General features: G+C 38.0%; 3 protein-coding genes across 3 annotated transcripts; all 3 read right to left on the reverse strand.

The window, feature by feature from the left end:
• Nucleotides 1-143: 143 nt before the first annotated feature.
• Nucleotides 144-6,245, reverse strand: ift52 (intraflagellar transport 52 homolog (Chlamydomonas)). The gene is made up of 14 exons (XM_059330370.1): nt 6,115-6,245; nt 5,679-5,853; nt 4,679-4,766; nt 4,071-4,200; nt 3,874-3,949; nt 3,710-3,781; nt 2,788-2,914; nt 2,611-2,694; nt 2,422-2,490; nt 2,180-2,334; nt 2,005-2,092; nt 1,575-1,683; nt 1,338-1,483; nt 144-1,246 (listed from the first exon to the last, which is right to left on the reverse strand). The coding sequence occupies exons 2-14, from the start codon at nt 5,795-5,797 to the stop codon at nt 1,208-1,210; spliced, it is 1,302 nt and encodes a 433-aa protein (XP_059186353.1). The 5' UTR covers nt 5,798-5,853; nt 6,115-6,245; the 3' UTR covers nt 144-1,207.
• Nucleotides 6,246-7,826: 1,581 nt separating this feature from the next.
• Nucleotides 7,827-13,571, reverse strand: LOC131968678 (serine/arginine-rich splicing factor 6-like). The gene is made up of 6 exons (XM_059329664.1): nt 13,381-13,571; nt 11,737-11,873; nt 10,251-10,369; nt 8,988-9,190; nt 8,798-8,875; nt 7,827-8,619 (listed from the first exon to the last, which is right to left on the reverse strand). The coding sequence occupies exons 1-6, from the start codon at nt 13,485-13,487 to the stop codon at nt 8,322-8,324; spliced, it is 942 nt and encodes a 313-aa protein (XP_059185647.1). The 5' UTR covers nt 13,488-13,571; the 3' UTR covers nt 7,827-8,321.
• A 1,715-nt stretch (nt 13,572-15,286) lies between these two features.
• On the reverse strand, nt 15,287-19,957 carry acot8 (acyl-CoA thioesterase 8). Its single transcript, XM_059329663.1, has 6 exons — nt 19,681-19,957; nt 18,734-18,870; nt 18,212-18,437; nt 16,866-17,023; nt 16,325-16,516; nt 15,287-15,555 (listed from the first exon to the last, which is right to left on the reverse strand). Exons 1-6 carry the CDS (start codon nt 19,878-19,880, stop codon nt 15,437-15,439), a joined length of 1,032 nt encoding a protein of 343 aa, XP_059185646.1. The 5' UTR covers nt 19,881-19,957; the 3' UTR covers nt 15,287-15,436.
• Nucleotides 19,958-26,860: the final 6,903 nt, after the last annotated feature.

Below are 26,860 nucleotides of genomic sequence, written 5' to 3' on the forward strand. Positions count from 1 at the left end.
GGAGCTTGACAAAAAGTTTTTTGGGGGGGACAGTTTGCTGTCTGCTTTGTCGCTGGAACAACTGTCCACATCGAGAGCGTCAACTGATGGATCAGACACCAGGCTGTCTGTGCTGGCTTCTCTCTGCCTTTCTCCCTCTCTGGCCTTCTCAATGAACCTAAATGCTCAAGAGACTGACAACTGTCACCTGGCTGTACCTTTACAGGGAATGTCCTCCACTCCACAAATGCTCCTCCAAAAGAAAAAAAAGGATGCTTGTTATGACCAGTCATACAATGATCTTACTGCATCTCAAATATCGTGGGATGTGTCTTTGATTAAATCAGAAAACAGCCCCAAACCCTGCATGGAGCCCAGTGCTCTGGAGGCAACACTGAGTCCAAAACCCCAGTCCACACAACATTCACTTGCTGAAGTCTCTCCCTGACCTGGCAAAGTCGGTCCCTCTAAGCACTCCATTAATATGGAGACAAAACAGAGATTTTAACCATTTTCTGCTGTGCATGATTGTGCCTCTGCACCCACCATGCATATTCGATGAATCAAAGGGAAGTTTTAAATATTGGATGAAAATGTTAAGGTAAGCTCCGTGTGTGTATAGACACTGGATGTCCATAATGTCTTAGAATTTAAAAAAATGTATTACAAAGGCAATTGAGATCTTAATCAGATTTGTTGTATGTACTCAGTGGTTATCAGCGTTTTATAGGTGCTCATTTACCACTACCTATTTCATCAACTGTGTACCTGAAATGCACAGATGCAATGTGATTTGATAACTTTGATAACCACTGAGTACATAGAAATTTAAGATATCACATCAATTGCCTTGTATTTTGTATTGTTTAAATTTGTAAAGAGACTTTTTAAATTTTTTTAAATACCCATATGTTCTGGCAAAATCTACAAACCCATGTTCTTTGTCTTTACAGGATCCATGTGAGAATTCATGCTGAGGGGTCCACTAATGTTTGTCTTTTTGTGAATATTTAAATAAAAGTACTAATGGCTTTATTTGCTTAAGTGTATACATATTCCTTACAGAAATTCATAAAAAGATAAATATCTTTACATAAAGTTTCTAAAGTACAACAGTACCCATGTTGACACTGTAGTCCACAACTACAAAAATGGTTACTTTCATTAAAGACTCATCTTCGTGGTCCTGTCACAGTATGTCGAAAATCTTAACGTTTCTTGAATCCAATCACAGAGTGAATGGGGCCTCTGTGTCAGCATCATGCTCCTGCAAAGGAAAAATACATTTTTAGACCCTGTCTTCAATGCATAGTGCTGTCTTTTTTGTAAGGTTGTGCTTTATGGTTTTTCTATCTCACCTGATTGAGTTTCTTGAACTCCACAACCTGGAAGAAAACATGTTCCAAAATGTGCTTTGCGTCCCTCTGATCTTTATCCAGCTTTGGAGTCACCCCAAGAATTTCTCCACATTTTCGCACATAGAATTCAAGATCATCGTCTGTACCTATGACCAGATAATTAAAATTCAATAATGGATACCAACAGATGTAGTGCTACTTAAACCTAACCTTTTTTTTGTTCTGTTCTGAACCTACATTTATTGGTGAGCTGTGCTAGGCGCACTTTCTCTGAAGAGAAGGTTTCATCCAGATCGAACAGGTCCAACATGGGAGGAGGCAAATCGCTTAAGGCAGGTGGAAAGACCTAAAAGACAAGAGTACACCTCTGACTTTAAACTTGTGGGGCTTAAAGCTTTCCATTTCCTTAACATTCAAGGGGGAGGAACATTGTGAACACAGAAAATACATGTTATTTGTGTGACCAAAACTTTGCTAATAAGAAAAGAAGTAGAATGTATCCTCAGAAACACACCTCTCACTTTAATCCAATGAAGTTAAGGAGATCATAAAATGTCACAACAGAAGTCAAAGCTTCTTTCAAAAAAACACAATAGAAGCTTCAATTGGGTAAAAACTGTATGCATGAAAATGCATATTGGGACAGAAATGCAGGACTGACACTTACAGCAGGTTGGAGCTGAGGCAGAGGCGTCTCAAACTGTGGTGTGATCAGCTGCAGTGGCTCGTCTTTGACATTAAGCTGCTTGTAGGCACTGCAGAAAACATTCAAAATCTTTTAGCTTTGAAGAAAAGAGCATAGATGCAAGTATAGCCTTCTGAAGTGCAGGATACATTCTCACCTGATGACTTGGGGTAAAGTGTCAGTTGACAAATTAAACAAAGACATGTCAAAGAGAGAGGTGAAGTCCCTGGGGTTTTCATCACCCTCTTGTAAGCACACTCTGAGCTGTTCTGACAAACACCCTGTGTCTGGCAACATGGTGTAATCTGTGATCTGGGGGACAAAAGGACAAGATGGATGTTGGCTGGTTTAGAAGATTTTTTTAGTGATGCCCTTCTCCTGTCAAGTATACTTTCTCACCTCTGGGTCTTCTGCATCAATCTGATTCAGCTGAATATTATCAGCCATGAGCCATTGGAGAACAACATCCTGGAATGGAAAAAAAATATGGAAGGCTGTTCAAGATTGAAGCTTGATAAATTCCACAGGTGAGTAGAAAACACTTCTGACATTCTGGTGTGTTAGTTAACAAAAAGACCTTCAACTCACCATAATTTTACTGTTTTCCTCTTTGTCTATGTATTGGTCGCTGAACATGTGGCAGGAACCTAGCACTGCCAGTTTGCCAGCCTCCTTCATAAGACAAAAGATATATTTCAGTATCATCTCACAAGTATACATGATTGTTAAATGGTCTTGCAATAAAGACTTCATTGTGCCTCTGACCTTTCCTTGATGGAAGGCCAGTACAGGCCTGTTGAGGGGGAAGCAGACGGAGCCAGTTGAAAGAACAGCCACAGCAGGCTTCATCACACTCAGTGTGGCACCGTACGGGTACACAAATGTGAGAGCCCTATACAAATAAAGACAGAAAAGCTTGAGCTCAAAAGCCCTCAAATAACATGAAATGTAGTACCTCACATGAAATATTTGTAGAATAGGTTCCAGTTGGGGCTGCGCAGGATTGTTTCTGATTTATGTGGTCCGCCCCACTCCCTGACGCAAGGAGACTTTGCCTGAGGAGAGTGGATGGCAGCTCTGGAAAAGGACTGTAAGGAGGTACTGAAGCAACTCCAATTCAGCTAGCACAACCCAGAGCGCCAGGAGTCCGATCCTGAACTGCCTCGACTCCATGGTGGATCAGTACACTTTCCTTTGCTGGCCATCAGCCCACTATGATTCCCTGCGCTGGAGGTTTGTGCTGCCTGAAATTAAGTTTATAGACCTAAATGAAGGTCCCTCTCCTAAGCTGGTAAAATCTTCAAGCAGCAGGGAATGAGGTGGAGGGACTGTGGGGTTTGCTAGCTATATAATTCTTGTCCCATTTGTGGTTTGATAAACAGAGAGAGAGAGGGAAAAGCAGTTCAAGAAGAGGCTGAGTATCAATGCACTGTGCACAGCTCTACTATGAATATAATTATACCCATTTTAAATAGTAAAAACAATTCAAAATCAATATGAAGGTCAATGTTAATTTATGTGGCTGGTTGCCACAAGTAAATCCGATAAATCACTTTATTCAAATTAAGAATGTAGTTAATATTTTTGGGTGATTACTTTATGAAATATATTGACAAAAGTGAACCTCAATAAAGATCAACCCATACAGGCCTATGTAAAAGAAAGAAATATAAAGTAAACCACATACTGCGCATTGTTTCCAACATTTTCATCTTCAATGATGCCTGTGACCACTTTACCAGCAGCCCGACTTATTTCTCTAAACAAGACAAAGACAGAAAGTTGTGACTTTGATGGTACATTTATTACAACAAAATTTTAATGAGAAAAATATATGCTGTAAGGACAAACCTGTTCAGTACACCATTGGACACCAGCGCCTCTTTAGGATGGAAATATTTGTAATACACATTCCTCACAACAGCATCTGCAGCAGTGACGGAGAGTAAAAACACAGACACCACATAATTCAATACAAATTTAAGAAAAATAACTATAACTGTATAAAAAATGTCAACTTTTTAATAACAAACAATGTAAATACACACCATTATTGACCATTATTCCAAACTCCTCCAGGAGAAAGTTGATATTGGTGTCATATTTCATTTCCCCTCCTTCACCGAGCATGACCAGGACATTTCCTCCTCTGTCAAGGTAGTGCTTTAGTTCCTCCAGCTGAAACACCATGAGAAAAAAAAATTGATAGATAGCAAAGTAAAGGTTCATTTTCATGTGGCAGGTCAGGTTCACATTTTTACCATCTCCCATGCCGAATATAATAAAAACTTTTGTATAAAGCTCAGCAATAGGGAGAAATCCAAATATCATTTACATTTTGACCTACAATATTAATCTAGTAGGTTGACTCTTGGCGATTTAAAAAAATATTAACAGGATGAGATTTTTGAAAAATAATTATCAATAATATGGATATATTGACCAAGTGGGTAAAGGCAAACAATAAAACAGCTAGAACAGTCTGGTAAATTCATTCAGTTAATGCAGAAAAAGACAACACTTATGTCATATTACAGTATCTAAAATCCAAGACAACGTCTATTATCACAATATCAATTTAATATAGATATTTTGCCCAGATCTACATTTTATAATAGAATAGAATCAATAGAAATAAAAGTATTTGATACATCACCTCTGATGCTGTGAACTTCTCCCTTGGGCCTGCAGTTATCCACAGCCTGACGCCCTTCAGCTTATCCGAAGACAGCTCCTCCTTCATACTATGACAGACAGCATTTATTTTACAACTGGTTTTTCCAAGATCACTGCAATGCTATAGAACATGTCGTCACCCTGTTAAAATAATCGCCTAACTCATTTTTTCAAGTTTTGCAGGAAACACAAAAAACTTCACCAAAAGTGTAACATATGACATTTATTGATCATTTCACTCAAAAAGGATGTAACAAAGGATGGCTATTGGCATGGTAATAACACTGTGTGTAAATTATGTAACTTAAGAGAAATAAATGACTTAGGCAATTTTTTGAAAATGCCTTTGTGACATAAGCAAGATATGTTGACACTTTATTTTGAAGGTGTCTACATAAGAGTCACATAAGCCTGTCAGAAACATGACATGACAAGTATCATGAGCATTAATGTTACTTCAAAGTGTCATTAATATTCATGACACATCCCATGTCATGTTTATGACACGTTCATGTCACTCTTATGTAGACACCTTAGAGTAAAGTGTTACCAATATTCATAATATTCATTGCCTAGCCTTTATTAATAAGAAGTCAATGTATATTATAGTTAAAAATGTCATCACTTACCGATTGGAGGCGCACTCTGAAGCATGGAAATTAGTTGTGGAAAGGTATGCTCCATCTTGGAAAACTAATAAAATTGCCTAAGTCACATTTTATTTTGACTTAGGCATAATAAATCAGCTTAAGTCACACACTTGACATAGGCCATTATCTTAAAGGGGTAAAATCACATGATCTGATCAACTGAGGATGTAGGCGATTTTACCATTTACCATCATGAGGAGATGATTTAGGCAAAAAAAAACAAAAAAAAAAACAATTTTGACAAAAAACGACTAGGTGATTATTTTAACAGTGTGACGATGTTGTGGGTAAAGCCAAAGTAGCCCTAGATAGCAGAGGTGGTTACCTTACCTTTGTATTTTCCATTGAGCCCTTAGTTTCTTCTGCATGCATTTGTATCCATTATTCGTAGTAAACAGCTCTCTCTTGGAAACATTGAAGACGACGATGTTGTGTTGTTCCTTCTCCATCCTGTATTGACGTTGGATTCACTCACCAATGCTGGCTCTTATTTGCATCCATACACCTAGAAACAGGTTGATGGTATCTTCAAATTAGCTCTACTTTCTTACTTAACTATGAATTGAGTTGACACGAGTAACTACAGGTTATGAGTGACATTGGTGTGAATATTTGGCCAAAATTAACTTGAAAAAAGTTAGAAGTAACGGGTTAAGCATTCATCGTTGTACGCTAGCATAGTTAGCAAACACAGCTAACATAGCCAGCCAATTAAATGTTACGTGACGTTAGCCATGCAGTTAGTAGTTAGGCGACGTTAGCTTACCTTAACGGTCGATGTTTTCTATAAATGTGGTTCCTTTCTAGCCATTTCACAAGGGGACGGTTAAGGTAAATACTCAGCTCCAGCATTCATTTCCACTTATAATCTGTCGTTGCCAAAGTTACCCCAAGCTCCCCTAGCAGTGATGCATGATGGGAAGAAAGTGGTAACCAAGGGCGCTAACCACATAACAACCAATCAAGTAACGTTGAAGCAGCTTGGGGTGTCAATATAACGTCACACTGTTAAAATAATCGCCTAACTCATTTTTTCAAGTTTTGGACGAAACACAACACACCAAAAGTGTAACATATGACATTTATTGATCATTTCACTCAAAAAGGATGTAACAAAGGATGACTATTGACATGGTAATAACACTGTCACTGAAATAAATGACTTAGGCAATTTTTTGAACTTGCCTTTGTGACATAAGCAAGATATGGTAACACTTTATTTTGAAGGTGTCTACACAAGAGTCATACAAGCCTGTCAGAAACATGACATGACAAGTATCATGAGCATTAATGTTACTTCAAAGTGTTATTAATGTTCATGACACATCCCATGTCATGTTTATGTCACTCTTATGTAGACACCTTCAAAATAAAGTGTTACCATATATTGCTCATCTTAAAGGGGTAAAATCACATGATCTGATCAACTGAGGATGGAGGTGATTTTTACCATAGGTGGCCTGTGTCATGAGGAGATGATTTAGGCAAAAGAAAAACAATTTTGACAAAAAATGATTTAGGCAATTATTTTATGTGTGACGATAAGTGAAACAATTATTCACATAAGAATCGCCTTTCTTACCTACCATTCTCAAATAAAAGGGCGGTAGCATAGTTTTTGTTCTTTTATTCATTTCTAACTACAAGTATTACTACTTACTACTGCATTTCGATTTTAAAATATCAACCCAAATCCCCCAAAAGACAAAAAAAGGTGAATATCACTGCCTCACTTATTTATAGAAAACGTTTATGGACTTTATTGTGAGCCTTATTCTATTTATATCTTGAAAATTAAACTTGCTGTTGTCTATATTCTTCAGTATGCCTCAAATCAGATCAGAATTTTTCGCCTTTGTCACTTGATTTCCAGATAGGGTAAGCACATTATACAACATTACAATATGTAATGTGCTGATGCTACTGCTATCTGATGTGAAGAACATGAAAAGTGAATACTAAAGTGGGAAAACAGATTATTTTAAATGGTATTCAAAATCTTTTTATGTTGTATGTGCAGCTACCTTGTCCAAACCAAACCAATCCACCCAAATTAGTCACGATACAGCCTAGCATGGCTACCATGTGATCAAGAAACCAACCACCAATACTTATGAATAGGACAAATCAATGTGCACCGAACTACTTATACAACAGACCTAAACGCAATTTTAAAGCCAAAAGGGAAAAACAACAGAAAACCCTTCAATCTGCCAGTGATGATGGACAGAACAAAAGCTCTTCTTTCACTTCTATCATCCCAGAAAATGTCTGCTATACAAATATTCTTGACTTGTTTGCTGCATTGTCCTACATGTACCAGATTAAGTAACTGTGTGCCCTGATCAACTAGAACTTTCCACTGCATCCAGGAGGAAATAGGTCAAGTAAAGCACATAACACCTGCAATGTGGATGGGTTTTATACCTTTACTGCTAATATACTCTTCTCATATCTATGAAAAATTAAGAGGCAGTCTTTTCTTAAAATGTGTTCAATTTTATTGATCATTTTATTCCAATATGATGTTAGAAATAAATGTGACATATATCTTCAAATTGTCATTCTCCCAAGAGAAAGCTCAGGGATTTCAAAAGGCAAAAACATTAAAAAAATAAAAATAAAAAGCAAACATGAATTTGGATTTATGACGCATGCTGCCAAAATATAATGCAGACTCTACCATTGTCATCAGCAGCTGGACTGAACTGTACATTTAAACTTTATGAAAACAAACAAGAGAAATATAGTTACACAAAGATAAAGATGAGACAAAGATGAATTTACAGAAAAGCTCAAAAAAACAAATAAATAACAAAAGGTGAACGAGAAATGTAGATGAGTTCCCAATCAGTTTGGAAATGTAAAAATCTATTTTGATCTGTAAACATCTGAACCACATCAAAGACAGGCCTAGAACACATCCTATCATTATTCAATCCTTGTATTGTTCAGTACATTGTTACAGAAATGTCAATTTTGGGAGGCGGATCTGGATCTAGAGCGAGATCTGGAGCTTGAGGCAGAGCGCTTGGCTGGGTGCTTGGAGGGCTGACTGTCCTTGCCTGGTGGAGATTTCGAGGGATGCTTCTTGTTTCTACTCTCTGAGCAGGATGGTGTGCGGCTTTGAGTCTTTTTACTTGGACTCTGTGGTTTGCGAGTGTGTGAGCGGGACTTTTTGGGGGTTTTAGAGCGAGACTTTCTCTTTGATCTGGAGCCTGACTTCCACCTCGACCCAGAGTGAGACCAGCGCTTGCTGCGAGACTGAGAACTGCATAAAGAAAAAAATATATACAATGAAAAAATGCAAAAATAAAGACCTGAGACCTTAAAGGTTAAAATGTCAGCTTGAGTGTTGCAACTAAAAGCAGTTAAATTGTCAATTAAAGTGTAAGACATGAAAGCAGTTGATGTGCTAACGTGTAAGTGTTAGGATTATCTTCGCTTACCGTGAACGAGACCTGGAACGACTGTGAGAGGTCCCACTTCTTCGGCTGTGGCTGTGAGTGCCCCGCCTGCTACGAGACCTGTGGATTCAACACAACAACCATCAATATGAGGGCGAAAGAGAATTATTAGGAAACAAATATACACTCAAAAACATCGTCAGTGAGTGAATCTTAAATTTAGCTTATCTACCTGGATCTGCTGCCAGAATAAGAGCGCTTGTGCCGAGGTTTGTCTTCCAGCAGACGAATCTTCCTGCCATTAATATCAGTGCCATCTAGTTTTTCCAAAGCTCGTTTCAAGTCTGAACGAGATCGAAATTCAATCACGCCCTCGTTGGCCCGTCCTTTATGAGCGTCAGCGTACGTCACTTCACCTGCTTGCCGCATGAAATCCTACGGAGGAACAAAAATGTCAGCTCAACATGCAGGAAGAAACTCAATGGACTGAATACGTACCTTCTTTTTAAAGTGGCCGCTTTCCTCTAGACAAATATTTTGTTTACCCAAACAAGGTTTATGTTCTAGTAGGTCTTCTAGATTTAACACATGCCACCCTTTTTGTATCATTAGATCTATTGTTGTCAGTGTGGACGTGGGAAGCATTTTCAAATGTGAGAGCAGCTCAGCGTGAAATCGTTCCCAAACAGCTTTTTTTATAGGAGCGATAGTTGCACCGGAAGAACCACTCACAGCCATTAAATATAGTAAATATGGAGAAGATGTAGATCATTGAAGTGCAGGGTCCCAAGATATAAAATCTGTCCCACAGAAAACATTTTAATACACTTAAAAAAGATCAGGACTGAACTCTAGATTTCTGGTAAGTAGGCTGTCTCTCAATAGCCCCTTTCATAGTGCGGTCCCGCAAATGTCCCGCTATATTGCTGGAAAGATCTGTGCCGGCTTTTCACCTTGGGGCGTTCATCGTGATCCCGTGAAGGCGTGATATTCATGCCCTTTCATAGTGCAGTCTGGCGTCGAGGAACGAGGTGGAGGATAGTGGGAGGAGATGATAGTGACATGCGACAGAGCAGCAGCAGTGCTGCACAGTAGCACAGTGCTAATAGGCTACACAGTTAGCACTGTAGCAGTACAGTATGTATGTGCTGCAGCAGCATGTGTTCACTTAGCGACCTCCGTTTATTTACTACAAGCACTGGACACTGTGCACAGTTAGCGACGGCGGTTTGTTTACGATTTACAATAACCGGTGGGCTCCGTGCACAGTTAACGATGGCGGCAGCAGTGTACAGTGATTCGATGACTGTCAGACAAGTGGGAGGTGTGTGTTAGACGTCACGCACGACATCAAATATCTCGGCTTGCCCCCAAACACCCAAAATTCGAAAATTCCTGAAGACATATTTTCTCTCATGGGAGGCCAAAGTTGTCTAATTAGCAACCTCTTCTTTTTTTTAGTCTGCATGCTGGTCATTTGCAGATAATTTCTCACCTTAAGGTCTTGCCAGCTGCACCTGCTGGACAGGTTCTCCACGATGATGCGGTGTTCGGTGCGTACAGGTGGCCCGTACTTGTCCCTGCCAGTACGATTCCAGCTACTGTTGCCACTACCTTTACAAAAGACAAGGAGATTTAAACTGAAATTTAAGCCATAAAATTTAAGAAAGGTGAGGATCGGAACTGGCTTAAATAATCTTTGAAACTATAAGAAACGGGGCGTGCTCAGAGGGGATTAAAGATGGCAATAACTTTCAGTCCAGATCCACGGGATCCAGAGACCTGTTACTCTTTTTAATAAAGCTATGCAGTTTAAGATCAGTTAAATTGGGCACGTAAGGTGAATTGCTTTAACAAATAAAGTCTGCTGAACTATGCCTTCTTCAAAAACCGATTCAAGTCGTACAGCAACAAGAACAATTCATGAGACCAAAGCTTAACAGGAGCACAGAAAGACTTAACTTTATGAAATGTAGGAACCTTGAAACCAAGCTGCTGTGTTGTGTGGTTTTGAGGCAAAACCTGGTGGATTTTTATTTCACGAATAGTATGCATTATACAGTCTTTTACTTTTTATGATTTGATGTACTATTTTTTCTTGTACAGTCTACTCTCCCTACTAGAAAAGCTATACCTGTTTCTATAAAAATGTGGTTTCTCACTGTACCAAAGAAATAGTTCCCAGCTTTGCTTTAAACTTAGGGCATTTTCACACCTTGAGTTTGTTTGCTCTGGTCCAATTAAGTTGATGAGTTTGTAAACCTGGAGCTTTCTCCTGTCTTTTAACACAGAGACAAATCTAAGCCACCATGACACATTGTGTCTCACTAAACAATACAATACTCTTCTTTGCATAGTTTCCATTTGTAACTTAATAAGATGTAAAAGACACCTACCAAAACTCTTTGTTTTACTACATAGCACATAGAGCCAAATCAATGGCTGAAACATGTTGGCTTTGTCCTCTGCAACATGTCTTGCAACGGTAAAACCAACAGGATTCCTCACCATCACCCTGGTCTATTGGAATAGGATGCTGTCATCATGGCTTCGGGTTTTGTCACCCATTGGTCAAAGGGCAAGGGTCACACACACATTGTAAGGGGAAAGCCCAGGCAGTCATCTTTACCCTCACTGGACTCGGACTCAACCCGCAGCGGACTCTTTCAAATTGAGACATCAAGCACTTTGTTAATGTTGATTCAAACTGAACACATTGTAGCTTCACAGATCTTACCTTTTCTCTAATTACTTTTATTTGTGGTACTTTAACACACATCTCTTTCACTGTGTAAAAGCTGCCATCAGGCAACTGATTTGAATACAAGACCTATTTGATGGTTGTGGACTATATCCTTTTACAATAATGACTACCAGAATGGAAACAGGACATAATGCTTTTTATGCTGTTTAAAAGAGACTGCTTTGAACCGCACATTAACATAAAAATTCTGTTTTGTACTTAGATCTAATAAACTTACTGCGTCCCCCATTGCCATCTCTCTTCGGCCCACGTGCATGCTCAATGACAACTCGCTCCCCACACAGCTCCTTTCCATTCAGTTCATATACAGCATCATCAGCATCACGCATGTCCTCAAACTCTACAAAGCCATACCTGCACAGGTCAAAGCAGAAACTTTCATTATCCAGTCATGTAATTTGCTTTGTAAACTTAATCAAAATCCATCCAAAATGACTGTCTTATTATTTCCTTTTATATCTATCTTATTTTTAAAGAGTTGTTGTCCATTATTTTGCTGTGTAACTAAACATTTGCTTGATAGCAAAATGTGACCAGATTAATTTAATGTAGATTGAGGAAACTACTGATCTTTTATGGAAGTAGTGAGGGCGTGTCTAGGGATTGGCATGGCGTGGCCACCCCTCAAATCTGATTGGCATTATGCTAAACTGTGATTAATCAGTCCCGTCACAGGTTACGTAAGGTCAGTTTTGTGGTACTTTATATTGTGACAGAATTTTTTAATGTGCTTTTTAATATGTTTTGTGTATTTCATTTTAGGAATAAAGAGTATGGAAGCTTTACATTTCACTTGTACAGTATAGCTCCACTGTTGTGATTGGTAGGTTTATATATATATATATATATATATATATATATATCGTCGCCCTGTTAAAATAATCACCTAACTCATTTTTTTCAAGTTTTGCAAGAAACACAAAAAACTTACACAAACTACAAGAGTCACACAAGCCTGTCAGAAACATGACATGACAAGAATGATGAGCATTAATGTTATTTCAAAGTGTCATTAATGTTCATGACACATGCCATGTCATGTTTATGACACGCTCATGTCACGCTTATGTAGACACCTTCAAAATAAAGTGTTACCATATCTTGCTTAAGTCACAAAGGCATGTTCAAAAAATTGCCCAAGTCACATTTTATTTTGACTTAGGCATAATAAATCCACTTAAGTCACACACTTGACATAGGCCATTATCTTAAAGGGGTAAAATCACATGATCCGATCAACTGAGGATGTAGGCGATTTTACCATAGGTGGCCGGCGTAATGAGGAGATGATTTAGGCAAAAAAAAAAATGGACAAAAAATGACATAGGCGATTATTTTAACAATGTGACGATATTAAATTACATTTTAAAAACACAGGAATTTCATAAACGTATCTATGTTATTAATCAGATATGAACAGTTGAGATAGAAATGGTAAATTAATGCTATTCTAATACCTGTGCCCCCCTTGGGCCGCCCCAGTTTAAAAATAAAAAAAGTCTTGACACGCCACTGGAATAACTGTACTATTCAGCTGCTGTGTACTAGAAAAAAATCGACGAAATCCTGTTTTTTTTCCACATAAAAATTTAAATGACATAGTCAACCGACGGTCCTCTGGTAACGTTAATTATACCGCAGAGGAAGCAAACGTCTGCTACCGTCACATATAGCCGTAACCATAGATACAGTCTACTGCGTTGCGTTAACATAAACTAGGTGTTAACGTTTGCAAAACTGTGTGATTGTGTAAAGAACAGAGAACTTTTTGCTGCATGCCGGTTAATATTATAGTTACACCAGTCTCTCCACTAAGGTAACATTAGCTGTTAGCTTAGCTTGTGGATGGATGTGATCTTACCCATTTTTCAGGTCGATTTCTAGCAATTTACCATAACCGCTAAAAAATCTTAGAATGTCTTTTTCTCGAACATGGTAAGTCAGCTTGCCGACATATACCCGCGGCATCTCCGGTGATATGAAAGAAGACTTCTCTACAGGTTGAAATACTTGACAGGCAAAGGAAGCACGGGGGTTTCATTTCCGGAGGAATCCTTCGAAATAAAAGCGTGATGTTCACAAACACTGCACTGTATACCCAATACTCACCATCTTTACTTATACATACGCTATCCTTATAATGTTATTTAATCTGTAGATCTGTAAGAAAACCATCACATTAATAACCTTGAATGGACAGCCTTAATGCATTATGCCAGGGATGGGCAACTTAAATGCTGGAGGGGGCCACAATTTTTCATCGACACTACCACAGGGCCATATAGGACCGTGCACTTAACCAGATATGATGAAACTGCAATTTTAAATATGTTTACAGTGCAGCAACTTAACATAGTTCCTCAAATGCATGTATAACAGTAAAAGAGGTAACAACAAAAGGTTTGAAACAATAAAAACTTACTGTGATTTCTTTCTTTTTTTTCAGTGCAAGAACAGCAGACCAACATTAATTGCAATTTTTACACTGCGCTTTTAAGATTTCATGCTCAAATGCATGTATATGTACTGAGGGCCGCTTCAAGTGAGGGTGCGAGCTGTATGCGGCCCCCGGGCCTCCAGTTGCCATTCCCTGTATTATGCACTTATCAAGTCTACAACATAAAACCCTGCTGAGCCCCAAATGATGTCCGTAATAAAAGTAATTTTCTTCTTTTATTTTCCTATAATAATAATAATTGGGCAAACAAATAATTAGGGCCACGGGGCAATTGCACCGAGCACTGGTCCCATACAGCAATAGCTGTATGTATATATGTATATATATATACATATATATACATACAGCAATAGCTGTAGATAGATAGATAGATAGATAGATAGATAGATAGATAGATAGATAGATAGATAGATAGATAGATAGATAGATAGATAGATAGATAGATAGATAGATAGATAGATAGATAGATAGATAGATAGATAGATAGTCATGGAAACAGTTATTAGACCACCATTAGACTTTTCTTCAATTTCTTGTTCACTTTAATGCCTGGTGCAACTAATGGTACATTTGTTTGGATAAATATAATTATAACAACAAAAATAGCTCATAAGAGTTCATTTAAGAGCTGATATCTAGACATGTTCTATGTTTAATAACCAGAATCATTATCAATAAAAAATAACAGATATGCATACAGAAAACAAGGGTGGTCCAATATTTTTTCCATGACCGTATATATATATATTAATTATGTATATATATTTACTGATGGCGTCAGTGCATCATGTGACAGTTAATCAAAGTAGTTGTGAAGAAATGCTCATAAATAATTGATTTTATTCTACTTAACATTGCATGTATTGGGTTACTTGATTTCATATATTCATTACTTTTATATAGTGAATGGAAACAATCTCACTGTAAAATACAAGGCAAACAGATGCAAACAGGATGGCAGGTCAGTTAAGGTAAGGTGTGACTCTGATCCAGGAGTTCCCCTAAAGTTCCCAAAAGCACTAATGAGAACAAAGAAAGGAATCACAAGAGAATATGCACAAACCTTACAGTATAAAAGGAAGCTGGGCAAAAGATTGAAGAGCTGTTCTGACCAAATTGCTTGTCTGTACTTTGTCAATGGAATCTGTATTTTGATAATTTTTCATTAAATCCCACACAAGGCTGTTTTCCAAGAACTCTTTTTTTGTCCTCCATTGTTTTCTGAAAAATTGCACTGTGGGTGACCTATCAGAACTGTGGCACTTTAACAAACATAGTTCTATAATTCTAACAAATGACAAGGATTCAGTCATTGTAACCTTCAGTCTTTATTGCCTAAAAATAATTTAAATTTATTTCATATTTTCCTATTATATAATTGTATAATCTACATATAAAACAATAATTATATTATTACAGTTACATACAAATTAAATAAAAATTAATCTTCGGAACGTGCTTATAATTTGCTGGGCTCTGTGGCTGGTTTCACTCTCAGGACACCCTCCTGGGAACAGGAGGCAGCCAGCACCCCGTCTCTTCTCCACAGCCGGCCTTGAACCAGCCCCCTGCTGCCCCCTGTAGGACACAACACATACCACATGTCAGGTTTATTAGTATAATATGCTACTTTGGTGGTTTGTTTTTGTAAGTGTGTAAGTGTTTGTGTTCCAAGTAGTGGCTTGGCAAAGAGGAGAGAGAGCAGCGGTGGTAAAGCAAGCTATGGTGAATTAGAAAAGGAACCAGTGCCAGAGCAGCTCTTGGTTCTGCCCGATTAAAAAGCCACAGCTCAGATTTTAAACAGGAAGATACATCCTGTGGATGTCAACTTGTATTGTGGATAAACAGTCTCCTGAAGTTACTTTATATCCTGTATATTAGCTCATACTTAAAAAAAAAAAAAAGGAATATCCTGCATAGTATACCCTTAAAGCAAAATGCAGAAATGGGTAATAGTCAACAAGGCAAAACAATAAGCAAACAGATCAAGGGTATCAAAATAAGTTTGTATATCATAAATAGTTCATGATAACTGCATTCATATCAAATGAAGGTATTTATGTTTACACAAATGTTTGTACAATTTGTTAGCTTTCTATACCTGAATCGTTGTTAAGAAAATAACAAATGTCCCATCCCATCCATGTAAATGCCAATGATGTTGGTTCCAGTGCTTGTAACACACGAGGTAAACAAATTGCAACCTAGATCTAAGAGTTCTTACATTTCAGATAAAAGAACCTGGTTAGGGGTCATTAAATTCCTGTAGTGAAAAAGGCCAAATTGTGGTGCTGTGACAGACAGAACAAATAAAGTCTAGTACATATTAAGTGATTAACATACTGACCTGCCCATGGGCTCTCACACTCATACAGCATCCACTCATCACTGCGGAAAGTGCTGTGGAACCACATGGCGTGGTCCAGGGAGGCAGAGAACTGAGCCCTGTAGTTAGGATAAGGCAGCAGCGCTGTGCCCAGGAATGCATAGTCTGAGACATAAGCAGCCACACAGCAGTGCAGCTTCATGTTGCCTTCACCTACACCAATACACAAAAAATGCATTAGCAAACACAGTTTAGATGGCATTATTCATGGTATATTTTACATTTTAACATTTTTGCCAATAAATGTTATACCCCTTACAATTTGCTCTATTTCTATATCCTGAGTATGTCATTGTGGTATACGTTGTATCTTATTTTTGTTACTGCTGTCATTGTCATATCCTCAATGACTCTCAGTTACTGTTTCATCTAAAGTCAAGAATGGTGCAAATAGAACTCAATGTTAAGAAATAATGCTACCTATTTCTGAGAATTCCCTACAATAACACAATGCAGTACAGAGGCTATTCAAAATACTATTAATGTATGCAATGCATTTTACCGATGTGTCCTCGGGCTCGCACCCAGAACAGCTTCTTCGGCTCACTTGCAGCAAGTCTGTAAAAGTGTGGTGGGTTGACTGGCTTTATCTCAATGGGCACCTCATTAGCCAGCAGTTTATTAAGGCCTTGTCTGGATTTCTCTGCTAGGTCTGCTTTACTGTGAAAGAATAGAAAGAAGTAGAGATCGTTATTGACGACCCCAAGTACAAAGTACTTAATGTGACTGCAAACTATAACACAAGTCAACATGTTTGCTTTTGGTGGAACTGCTTCAGATCATATATTTTATCTTATAACTGGAGTCAATTCATCATTTACTCATTCTAATGGACCCGTGTAAAGTGGCCACATATGTTATTTTTGCAAACTGACCATTTAACATATATATATGCATACTTCTGTAATTGTTCTATGTTTGAACATTACCCAAACACACAAACTTCTAAATATAGCCCTCTAATCTAATCCACTGACTATACAAATTACATATAGTTATACTACCTGAGATAAGGGCTGCAGCTAACAATTATTTTCATTATTGACTAATTGCTGATTATTTATTATATAATCATTATGTCTATTGCATGTCAGACAATAAAAGGTTAAAAAAACACTACATGTACAACAATATAAATACAAATGCAGGTCTTAAGTAAATAAAGATATGTTCAAATAAAAAAAATGAAAAATAGAACAAAGTGATGATGATTTAGTTTGCGTGTTGAATTTGATGAGCAGTCCAAAACCTCAAAATATTTAGTTTTCATTCAAATATGACACAGAAACACAGCAAATAACATACTAGAAGCTTAAACCACCAAATGTTTGGAAGGTTTGCTTGAAAAATTAATTTTTGAAAAACAATTATCTAATGACTAACTGGCTATGATTATAGGGCTCAACAGTAACAGTTGCTAGGTGGAAATTGGCTACCACTTCTTGGCCTTATATACTCAAAAGTGGTTGCCACTGATGGCAACCACTTTTTAGCATATAAGAATTAGGGACAACATTTACCACAACATAAATAAGATATTTGTTACATCACAAACAAATGTACAAGCTGATTCAACTTACAAAAGAACAGATGAAAACAAAACACCCAAACAAAAAACACATGTGAAGTTTACTAGATCAAAGTAGCACCCTATAATACTTATTTATTATTATTTATTTAGTCTTTTAGGTCACATTTTAATTATTAAACTGGCTATTTTAAATTTCAGCAATGACAATGAGTTGGCTTGTGCCCTGGACTAAACAGACTAAAATAGTAACAGAAATAGTTTAACTAATTTCCCGTCAACTGACTTATTGCATGATCAACTGACCTTGTCAGCTTTACCTGAGATAAAGATGAATGAGTTCCTCTACAGTGAGGAGGTCTTCAGGTGGAGGGACCACTGGCATGGTGAACTGGTGCTGCAGGGGACTCGGCTGCAGCATGTGGAAGGACGCTTGACAGATTAGTATGGGCTGTCCATGCTGGATGGCTTTCACAGAGCGCACAGTGAAACTGCGACCGTCTCTTGTGCGGTCCACCTGGTACAGCACTGGAACCTTAGGATCCCCTGGAAAAAACACAAAAAAGACAGCTGTGGAGAAAGAGGACCTTGGACGAACTGTGAACAATTTATCATATTATTCCATTGAGTTTGACAGGATTATGGTATGATATTGAGTTTTTTTGGTGCAGGCCTTTATGTTTACAAATGTTGATAAAACTAACAAGGGTCACATTGGTCTCTGTAACTTCTGTTCTTATCTTCTTTATTGTCCTTAATTCCATTAAAAGATGTTTGTTACTTATGAGCCCTCTTTTTATATTTTGGCTCCAAAGTTTCTTTAAAATTGCATTACACCTTACCTGCCCGTACAAAGTAGCAGTGGAGTGAATGGGCATAGAGATTGTCGCTGACAGATTTGGCAGCAGCTACGAGGGCCTGACCCACGATTTGACCCCCAAACAAACGCTGACTGCGGGGCACCCAGTGGTGTGTCCCTCTGTGGAAAAGCAGAGATGCAACTGAAATATATGCAATGCAGTCTCACTAGATGATGCTTGTGTAACTTGACAGTGAGGGTTATCAGTGTATTTGACTGTTATGCGTTCACTGGGTACCCCTAGCAAATAGCGATCAGTACAGCCGTCACAATAGATCCTACCTTTGTGAAGCGGGTAACTACACTTTGTTCAGAAAAGTTGGAAAGATATTCATAGATGGGGTTTTTTCCCCATGTCAATAAGTTATCAGAGGAACATTGTTTTTAGGGAAACAGCACGTCTATCCGAACAGTTAGGTAGACTGCAAGCTACAACCTGATTTTCATCTACGTCATAAAATGGTGTAGCAGAACTAAAATTGGGAGTGTGGAAAAACGGACTTTATAAACTTAACATGAACCTCATTAGGTAAAATCCAAACCATTAATTATACCTATACATACACATACCGGGCGCAGTAATGTGCTGCCCACTGCTCCTTGCATGGTGTGTTCACTTGTGTGTAAAAAAGGATGGGTTAAATGCAGAGGTTGAATTTTCCTACTGTGGGATTAATAAAGTAATTAATCTTAATCTTAATAAAAGGCCACATTCATTTCTGTTTAACTCTGTAAGTGCACAGAACCAAGGCAGTTGTATCTGGTTCCAGTGTTTCAAAAACATTTAACCGTCGATAAGCCTCTGTTCAAAATAAATGTAGCACAACACCTGAAGAAACTCGAAATAACGATAGCCCCGATAGGACTTAAATGCGTCATTCATTCCCGAACTTTCGCCATATGCTAATTTATTAAACTTTATCCAGCTACCTGTACAGGTCAACGTCGAGCTCTTCTAAGTTTAAAACGCTGGTGACCAGGACGCTTTTAAGGTCCTGGGTATGCTGAGATGCAGGATTTTCCGAGCTTTCATCTTCATGTGATTTCGGTGACACTATATCCTCTGGATAATCACAATTATTGGTAGATTTGCCAGTACCACAGGCGGAATCTACTTCTTTTTCCGCCATCTTTGTTTGGCTAGTGGCTTCTACGTCTGTCTTCTTCTTTGTGGTTTAAACGCAGCCTGCAGCCTCAGTTTCTGCATTGCTGCCATCTTCAGGAGTTAGCTTACTCATACAATCTTCTTTTCCTTCTATTCTTCTATTTTGTCTTGTTCTTCCTGTTTATTGGAGTGTGTCGAACCATGATATTAGAATTATACTATGTGAATACAGGTCTATCAAACCCAGTTAAAACTCTCTCCATCCCCTTCTAATTTCCCTTCGAGCCTGACCTGTGACGTTCAATAGTAATTTTAAACGCCATCTGCTCAGTGGTGGAAAAATGATTCTGATCTCTAAGTACTAATACCAGACTGCAAAATTACTCCACCACGTCTGAGTCCTGCATTCAAAGCTTACTTAATAATGGAACTTCATGTTTAAGCAATGAAATTCAGAGTATGGCTGGAGAGGTAGGGCAGGAAGAAGCTGCAGCAAAAAAAGAGCAGAATAACATTTGCAAGGGCTTCCTGCCAACAGCAACAATATTTTTTTAAACTTTACATTCACTAGATCTTGTCCTGCTACAGCCATCAGGCTGTCTAATTCTTCAAGAGCTAACAGACTGACTGAATTTCCCCTCGTGGATAAATAAAGTAATTTTAATTTGATTTGATTACTTTTTAGTAACAACCCCAACACTGGTTCTCAGTGGCTTCTCAGTGGCTTCTGACATTCACATCTTGTAAAACAGATTTAGCAAGAAATTAAATTAATTAAATGAGCACACCTTAGATAAATGTTCAAGCAGAAGCATATAATTAGAAGATTATTATAATTATTGTTATGCTACTTTTGTTGATTGATTGTTGTCCTACTTACACCTTCTATATGCAAATTAAATTTAAGACATATTGTGTCATAATTATATGATCTATTTTGCAAAAGGGTTGGTCCAAATACCAATGATTCATTGTCGAACATACGTCACACTTTCACCGAGGAGAACAGGGTTTGTGTCCTGTGTGAATACAAGAGTAAATGACTTTTTACGTAACTTCCGTTTTTTATACAACTTCCGTGACTCACGTCACCCTCGTACTACTTCACCTCCAGCAATTACATTAATTTATTTACTGTTTAAACTGTATTTTATAAGACCTTACCAGGGAGTTTTTTGCCCTTAATCTAGGTCAGTGGCTTTCTAGCCTAACTTCACAGTGCATGTATATATAATGACGTGTGTGCTACTTTCTGAACGATCCGCGGTACCATTAGCCTTGAAACGTAGCCTTATGCTAAAATCGTTTAAATTAATTTTCCCCCTCTTAAATACCTACACTCAATACACCATAATGACAACGCAGGAACAGAATTTTAGAAATGTTTTCTAATTTATTAAAAAGAAAAAACTGAAATCACATTACAATAAGTTTTAAGACCCTTTACTCAATACTTAGTTGAAGCGAATTTGGCAGCAGTTACAGCATCTGGAGTTTCATCAAGCTTTGCAAAGCTGTATTTTCTGCCATTCTTCTCTGCAGATCCTCTCAAGCTCTGTCAGGTTGTATGTGGACCATCGGTGGACAGCCATTTTCAGGTTTCCCCAGAGATGTTAAATTGGGCTCAAGTCATTCCTTAATGTTCATCCCTAACATAAACATGTATCAAGTAGTGTAATTCATTACTTTTTACAGGGAGTATTTTAAGGGCTGTTAGAAAAATTGCACGAGGAAACCCTGAAAATTGAATAATCTGACTCCAACAGGAAAAAACCTCACCAATTATTTCTGCGCAGTGTTTGATGGGGAATGATGAGCTGGAGACGTCCAAGTTCTCAGTTTAACATAGTTTTATTACAATACGTCAAAAAATTTGCATTTTACAGAGATTCTCTGGGTTCACTCTCCATGTCCCTGATACACACAGACGGGTGTCAGTTCGTGAAGCCTGAACCACATACAGAGACAGAGATAATATTCAAATTATTTTAACAGGGCACTCCCACGCATCCAATAAGTGTAATTGCTATAAACCACGTCAAGTAGAGCACACCTTAGGCTGAAAAGGTAACTGAATGTTCAAGCAGCAGCATGTGGATTGGCAGGTTATTTTGTAATGCTACTTGTTGACAAATACTTGTTGACTTATGAAAGTGCACGTACGCCTCTGGTCTTCAACTAGCCCAAGAGAGCACATGTCATGCCGCTGCTCATCTCTTTGCACTGGCTTCCAGTCGCAGCCCGGATCAAATTCAAATCCTTATCTCTTGCCCTCAAAATAGTAACTGGCACAGCTCCTGCATATCTGAACTCTTTTGATCAAGTCCACAAACCCTCCCGCCCACTACGCTCTTCGCACGAAAGGCGTCTGGCTCTTCTGCTGCTGAAGTTTGACTGACCGCTCGCACTACCTGAAAGTACTTGCGTCCTATTGGACTCAAACTTAACCCATGGCACTTACTCTTGTGTTGTTTGTGACTAGATAGTGCTAGATAACATTGTAGAATTGTAGAACAACCTTTAAACTAACATGCTGAGCATAACTCAGGTGAAATCAAATAACCAGTCTACAGTCCACTCTGCTGCAGCTTATCTCAAGCTGTTGTTTTAAAGTAAACTCCCACCTGACTGGTGAAATTAGATTTTCTTCTTACATTATAAGTACATTGTTTAAATGAGTACATAATGTCAGTGTGATACACTCTAAAAAATATGGCAGTGTGGAAGCATGTAACAGAGTCCGTTTACTCTCACTTAGAACAACAACAGTAAGGTTACAGCTCTGGCATTTCACTCAGCATAGTTCAAAACTCTCTAATAACTAGCCCACCAAGCTACAAGACAGCTCTCCTGTCAACAGTCCTCCTCATTCTCCTGTTCAGTTCTTAAGCCTTTAGTGAACATTACACTTAATCTTGTAAATGACAGTTTTCATGGTCTTAAAACCAACAATCTTTTCACCTCTACGAATCTAGACTCCATTGTCTAACAAAGGGATAACCTTCACTGTTGCAAAATGTAGAATTTTAAATTGAAAATTGGAAATTGGAGATTTAAACTGTCGAGAAGATGGACTCCCCAAAAAATTATGAATATTATACTTGTTTTCAGTGCTGGCATGTGCATGAACGTGTGTGCACATAAGCCATTTCAAAGAAAAGACAGTATTATCTAGTGCCAGATAGGCCTAGCCCAGGGGTAGGCAACCTGCGGCGCCGGAGCCGCATGTGGCTCTTCAGGCAGTGTGCAGCGGCTCCCTGTGTTTGTGACAAAAAAATAAACAAAATAAAATCTTTTCACTTATCATTGGTTGAGGCCCAAAGCAAAATGTGTAGCTTATATACAGCATTTAGCTTAAGGAAGTCTATGGACTGGCACCTTGACCTCTACATTTTTGAAACTTCAAGTCTAGTTTTGAGTTTCCCTCTGTAAGCTAGCTTTCAATTCCAAATCACCTGAGTTATTTCTTCAGTGTCCAGCCTCTCTTTTGCACTTGGGTTCTCTCTGCACTCTGATAAAATCATATTAATAAATGCTCATTATGACCTATTGGTAATGCTGGTAGGCTAATTTAGACTGTAGGCTCTTTTATCTTCATTGGAAGGTTCAAATTAAGATTTGTGGCTCCATTCAGACGGTTTTTTGTGTGTTTTTTTTGGCCAACAATGGCTTTTTAGTTAGTAAAGGTTGCCGACCCCTGGCCTAGCCCGCCCCTTCTTTTTTGGGCATCACAGTTTACTGAATTGAATCATTGGTATTTTGAGAACTTATTGCTAAGCACACAAGGAAAAACAAATTACTCATTTAAAAATACATTCCACAACACCTTGCACTGGCTCCCATTGTGCCAGACAATAGACTTCAAAACTGCATTCAAAAAATGTTATTGGTCCGCCTCACCTCAAAATTATTATTGGCTCACTGTAATATTATCCTTGCCAAGTACTGGAAGTGTCATTCACAGTCACACCCAGAAAAAACAATTAATGTGAAGCTGTATCTTCTTATCCATCATAACTGACACATGAAAGCATACTACACAACATTAATCCTTCCCCACTCTGTCCCTATTAATATGTAAAGTAAATGACTGTAGTGTAACAGGAGGGTTGAAAGCCTTTCAGTATGCACTGGGGGACAGTTGTACAGTGTGAACATGAGTCTCTGTATATTTCTGTAATATTATTCATATTATTCGTGTTGTAGCTGGTGAAGCAGCACAGGCAGGCAGTACCCAAGATTTAAGACATAATGGAGAGTCTTAAAAGCTCCAGGCAGGTGTCAGACAAAACTCCATACAGCCAATGAACAGCAAAGACGAACTGACAAAAGACAAGGGAACACGGAGACTAAAGTTGCAAGTGAATAATCTAAATTGTTTTAACCCCTTTTCCTTTAATAGAAAATGTCACGAGGTTAAGGAAAGATGTGCCTAAGGTGTGCCCAGAGAATTCAACCATGCTCTCAGTACTGACACTGACAATTCCCCCATGTACATTATTAACATTAAAATAAACTGTGCAATATCAATATTCTATGTGTAATAGTGTGAATTCAACCATTCAGTATGTCTTGTGATTCAATTTAGCTTCATTTGTTTTTCTTTTTTTTCTTTTACTTTAATTCCCTGCTGCTTCTTGTTATTGCACTGTACTATTCTGCTGTGGAATTAAAAATAATCTTAAATGTGGCCAACCCAGTGAAAACTATTACTTAAGTGCCACGAATGGAATGAAATAAAAAGGAAGAGTTAGCACTCACAAAAGTGAAATTATATTGTTGTCACATTTAGAATGTTTGCTAACGCTCCCGTCCACTCATATTTATCAACATGTCCCAATTAGTATGATTATATTAAATGTTTGTTTTTTTAATTGTGTTGGGTCTACACCAAAAGGCTAAAATGTTCTCAAGAAACAGACTTCAACCAACATAGCACAGCTAAATAACAAACAAAGAGCAAATTATACCAGAAAGTGGCAATGACCAATCATTGAACTTATTGATTACTCGGTGTTGGAAAGTTAGAGTCGGCTCCTGTTGGATTAGAATCCTGGACCTTTCCATCCCTGAGAATGAGACTTATTTTATTATTATATTGCTTATACACACCTTTTCACAAGTTGAGGCATTGACATCACATTTGCAAAACTGGGGGATTTTGTCTTTTTAAACTTGAAATGATTACACAGTCAAATGTTCAGAAAAAATAAAAGGCATGAAAAAGTATTCCACTTTGGGTGTATTGTTGAAAAAATTGGTGAAATGTGTTAAAACGTGAGATGAAATAGAAAAGGTTGTGCGTACATTCCTGAATTTGACTGTAGAGCTGTCTTTTGACTGATCTGAACACCATTTGAAACATGTTATCTTGTATCCAAGGAATGTCAGTTTGGTAACATTTGCATGAAGACTGAATGAAGGTATTAATTGATTTTGCATATTTTGAAAAATATAGCATGACAGACTTCTGAATTGAGTCGATGTGTTCCCTGATTTATTTTGTTTTAAACACACTTTTTCATTTTATCACACATTTCTAATAATGTCTAATGTATGTGAGAATAACAACTGGAAAGAACTCACATACACAACACAGCAATAAGAAAAAAGATTGTTTCAGTAAAATATGTATTTCACAATTTGCATTGTGATTGCAGAAGGCCGGGACCGAGCCCCAGTGCCCACTGTTTATCAGTAAGATACATCAACTTTCTCATAGCAGAGACGTGACCAGATGTTTTCTGACTGGGGCGGCCTAAAAGGGGCACTGACTTATGCATGGGTCTTTTACTTCACTGGGAAAAGAAAGAAAACTTCTGGAACACTTCTGTAATTAAAGAGTTGAACTGTATAAGTGTCCTTATTGTACCACATTCCACTGTGTATCAGGAAGACAAATCAACTTCCTTGAACAAGTGCTTGGTTGTGTGGTTATTCAGAATTCCCCTTGTCCAGACTTTTTTGGCTGACTTGTGCACCATTACCATTTCTGTCTCCACTACTCTGCTCTACTGCATAGAAGGTTTTTGGGGGGCAATAGAATGTTAACAGTAGATCAGATCATATTTTATGACAAATTAATGCAGAAAACTAGGTAATTTCAAAGGGATGACATACTTTTCATGTAAATATACAGTAACACATAATACATAACCTTGCCTAACTTGTAAGGGTTGCCGGTCAAGACAGTCAACATTCTTGAACTTCTTTCAAGGTACCTCATAGGAACATACCAGGCATGGTGCCATTTGATCGACCTCTCGGCCCTATAAAATGTCTGGAGTACTGAGGGAGGCGGCACAGGTGCGCAGCTCACAGGGGCCCTGACAAAGCACTGCCAGTCAGCCTAAGAGGACAACTACCTGTTTCACACCTGGAAAAGGTAAGTGAATGATGATGGCTACCATGATGGCGGCAGTAGTGGTGGTAATTAATAGCACAGTGCAGCATATTTTCTACAAAATACTGTACTGTGGTAAAGCTACCTAAAGCCAAAATCTAAGGGGGAAATCTAGTTTGATCAGCTGAAACGTTTTTGAACTCATTTTCAGAACAACTGCAGTAAAAGGAATGTGATACATTATACTTGACTGCCGATGCTGATGTTGGATTATATATTGATTGGAATTATTTACAATATTTGTATGTGTGTACTGTATCTCTGTGGGGATATATAAGTCATGAATTTCCTGACCAAAAATAATGCTATCTGTTGCTGCCAGATTCAGCAGCATCACTGGGCTCCACATTTGGTGATTTCCATGTTTTTACTTTAATCTCCTCTTCCCAAGATTTTCAGATATAAAAATAATCTTATTCACAAACCCACGTTTTGAAAATAAAATGGTTTAACCTGACAGCATTTTTGTAACCAAATTTTGCTTTTGTTTTATCTGAATAAAAAAAATCTGAAAATATTCACCTGACCATTTGATCTACAAATTAAGTTCCACAAAGTGAAGTCACTGTAGTTGTAGTTGTCTAACAGATGCCATTGCCTAG

The sequence above is a fragment of the Centropristis striata genome, chromosome 3 (assembly GCF_030273125.1).
Source record: "Centropristis striata isolate RG_2023a ecotype Rhode Island chromosome 3, C.striata_1.0, whole genome shotgun sequence".
Classification (NCBI taxonomy): domain Eukaryota; kingdom Metazoa; phylum Chordata; class Actinopteri; order Perciformes; family Serranidae; genus Centropristis; species Centropristis striata.

Bases quoted from the DNA above. Each gene is read 5' to 3' on its own strand.
- LOC131968678 (XM_059329664.1), bottom strand. From the start codon at position 13,487: ATGCCGCGGGTATATGTCGGCAAGCTGACTTACCATGTTCGAGAAAAA. The intron at 11,874-13,380 runs GTAAGATCACAT...TGACCTGTGCAG, and splicing joins GAAATCGACCTGAAAAATGG to GTATGGCTTTGTAGAGTTTG. The intron at 10,370-11,736 runs GTAAGTTTATTA...TCTTTTGTAAAG, and splicing joins AGATGGCAATGGGGGACGCA to GTAGTGGCAACAGTAGCTGG.
- acot8 (XM_059329663.1), bottom strand. From the start codon at position 19,880: ATGGCGGAAAAAGAAGTAGATTCCGCCTGTGGTACTGGCAAATCTACC. The intron at 16,517-16,865 runs GTAAAATGCATT...GTATTGGTGTAG, and splicing joins GCGAGCCCGAGGACACATCG to GTGAAGGCAACATGAAGCTG. The intron at 15,556-16,324 runs GTCAGTATGTTA...TGTGTCCTACAG, and splicing joins GTGTGAGAGCCCATGGGCAG to GGGGCAGCAGGGGGCTGGTT.
- ift52 (XM_059330370.1), bottom strand. From the start codon at position 5,797: ATGGAGAAGGAACAACACAACATCGTCGTCTTCAATGTTTCCAAGAGA. The intron at 2,335-2,421 runs GTGAGAAAGTAT...TTTGTCCCCCAG, and splicing joins TTGATGCAGAAGACCCAGAG to ATCACAGATTACACCATGTT. The intron at 2,093-2,179 runs GTGAGAATGTAT...TGTTTTCTGCAG, and splicing joins ACTTTACCCCAAGTCATCAG to TGCCTACAAGCAGCTTAATG.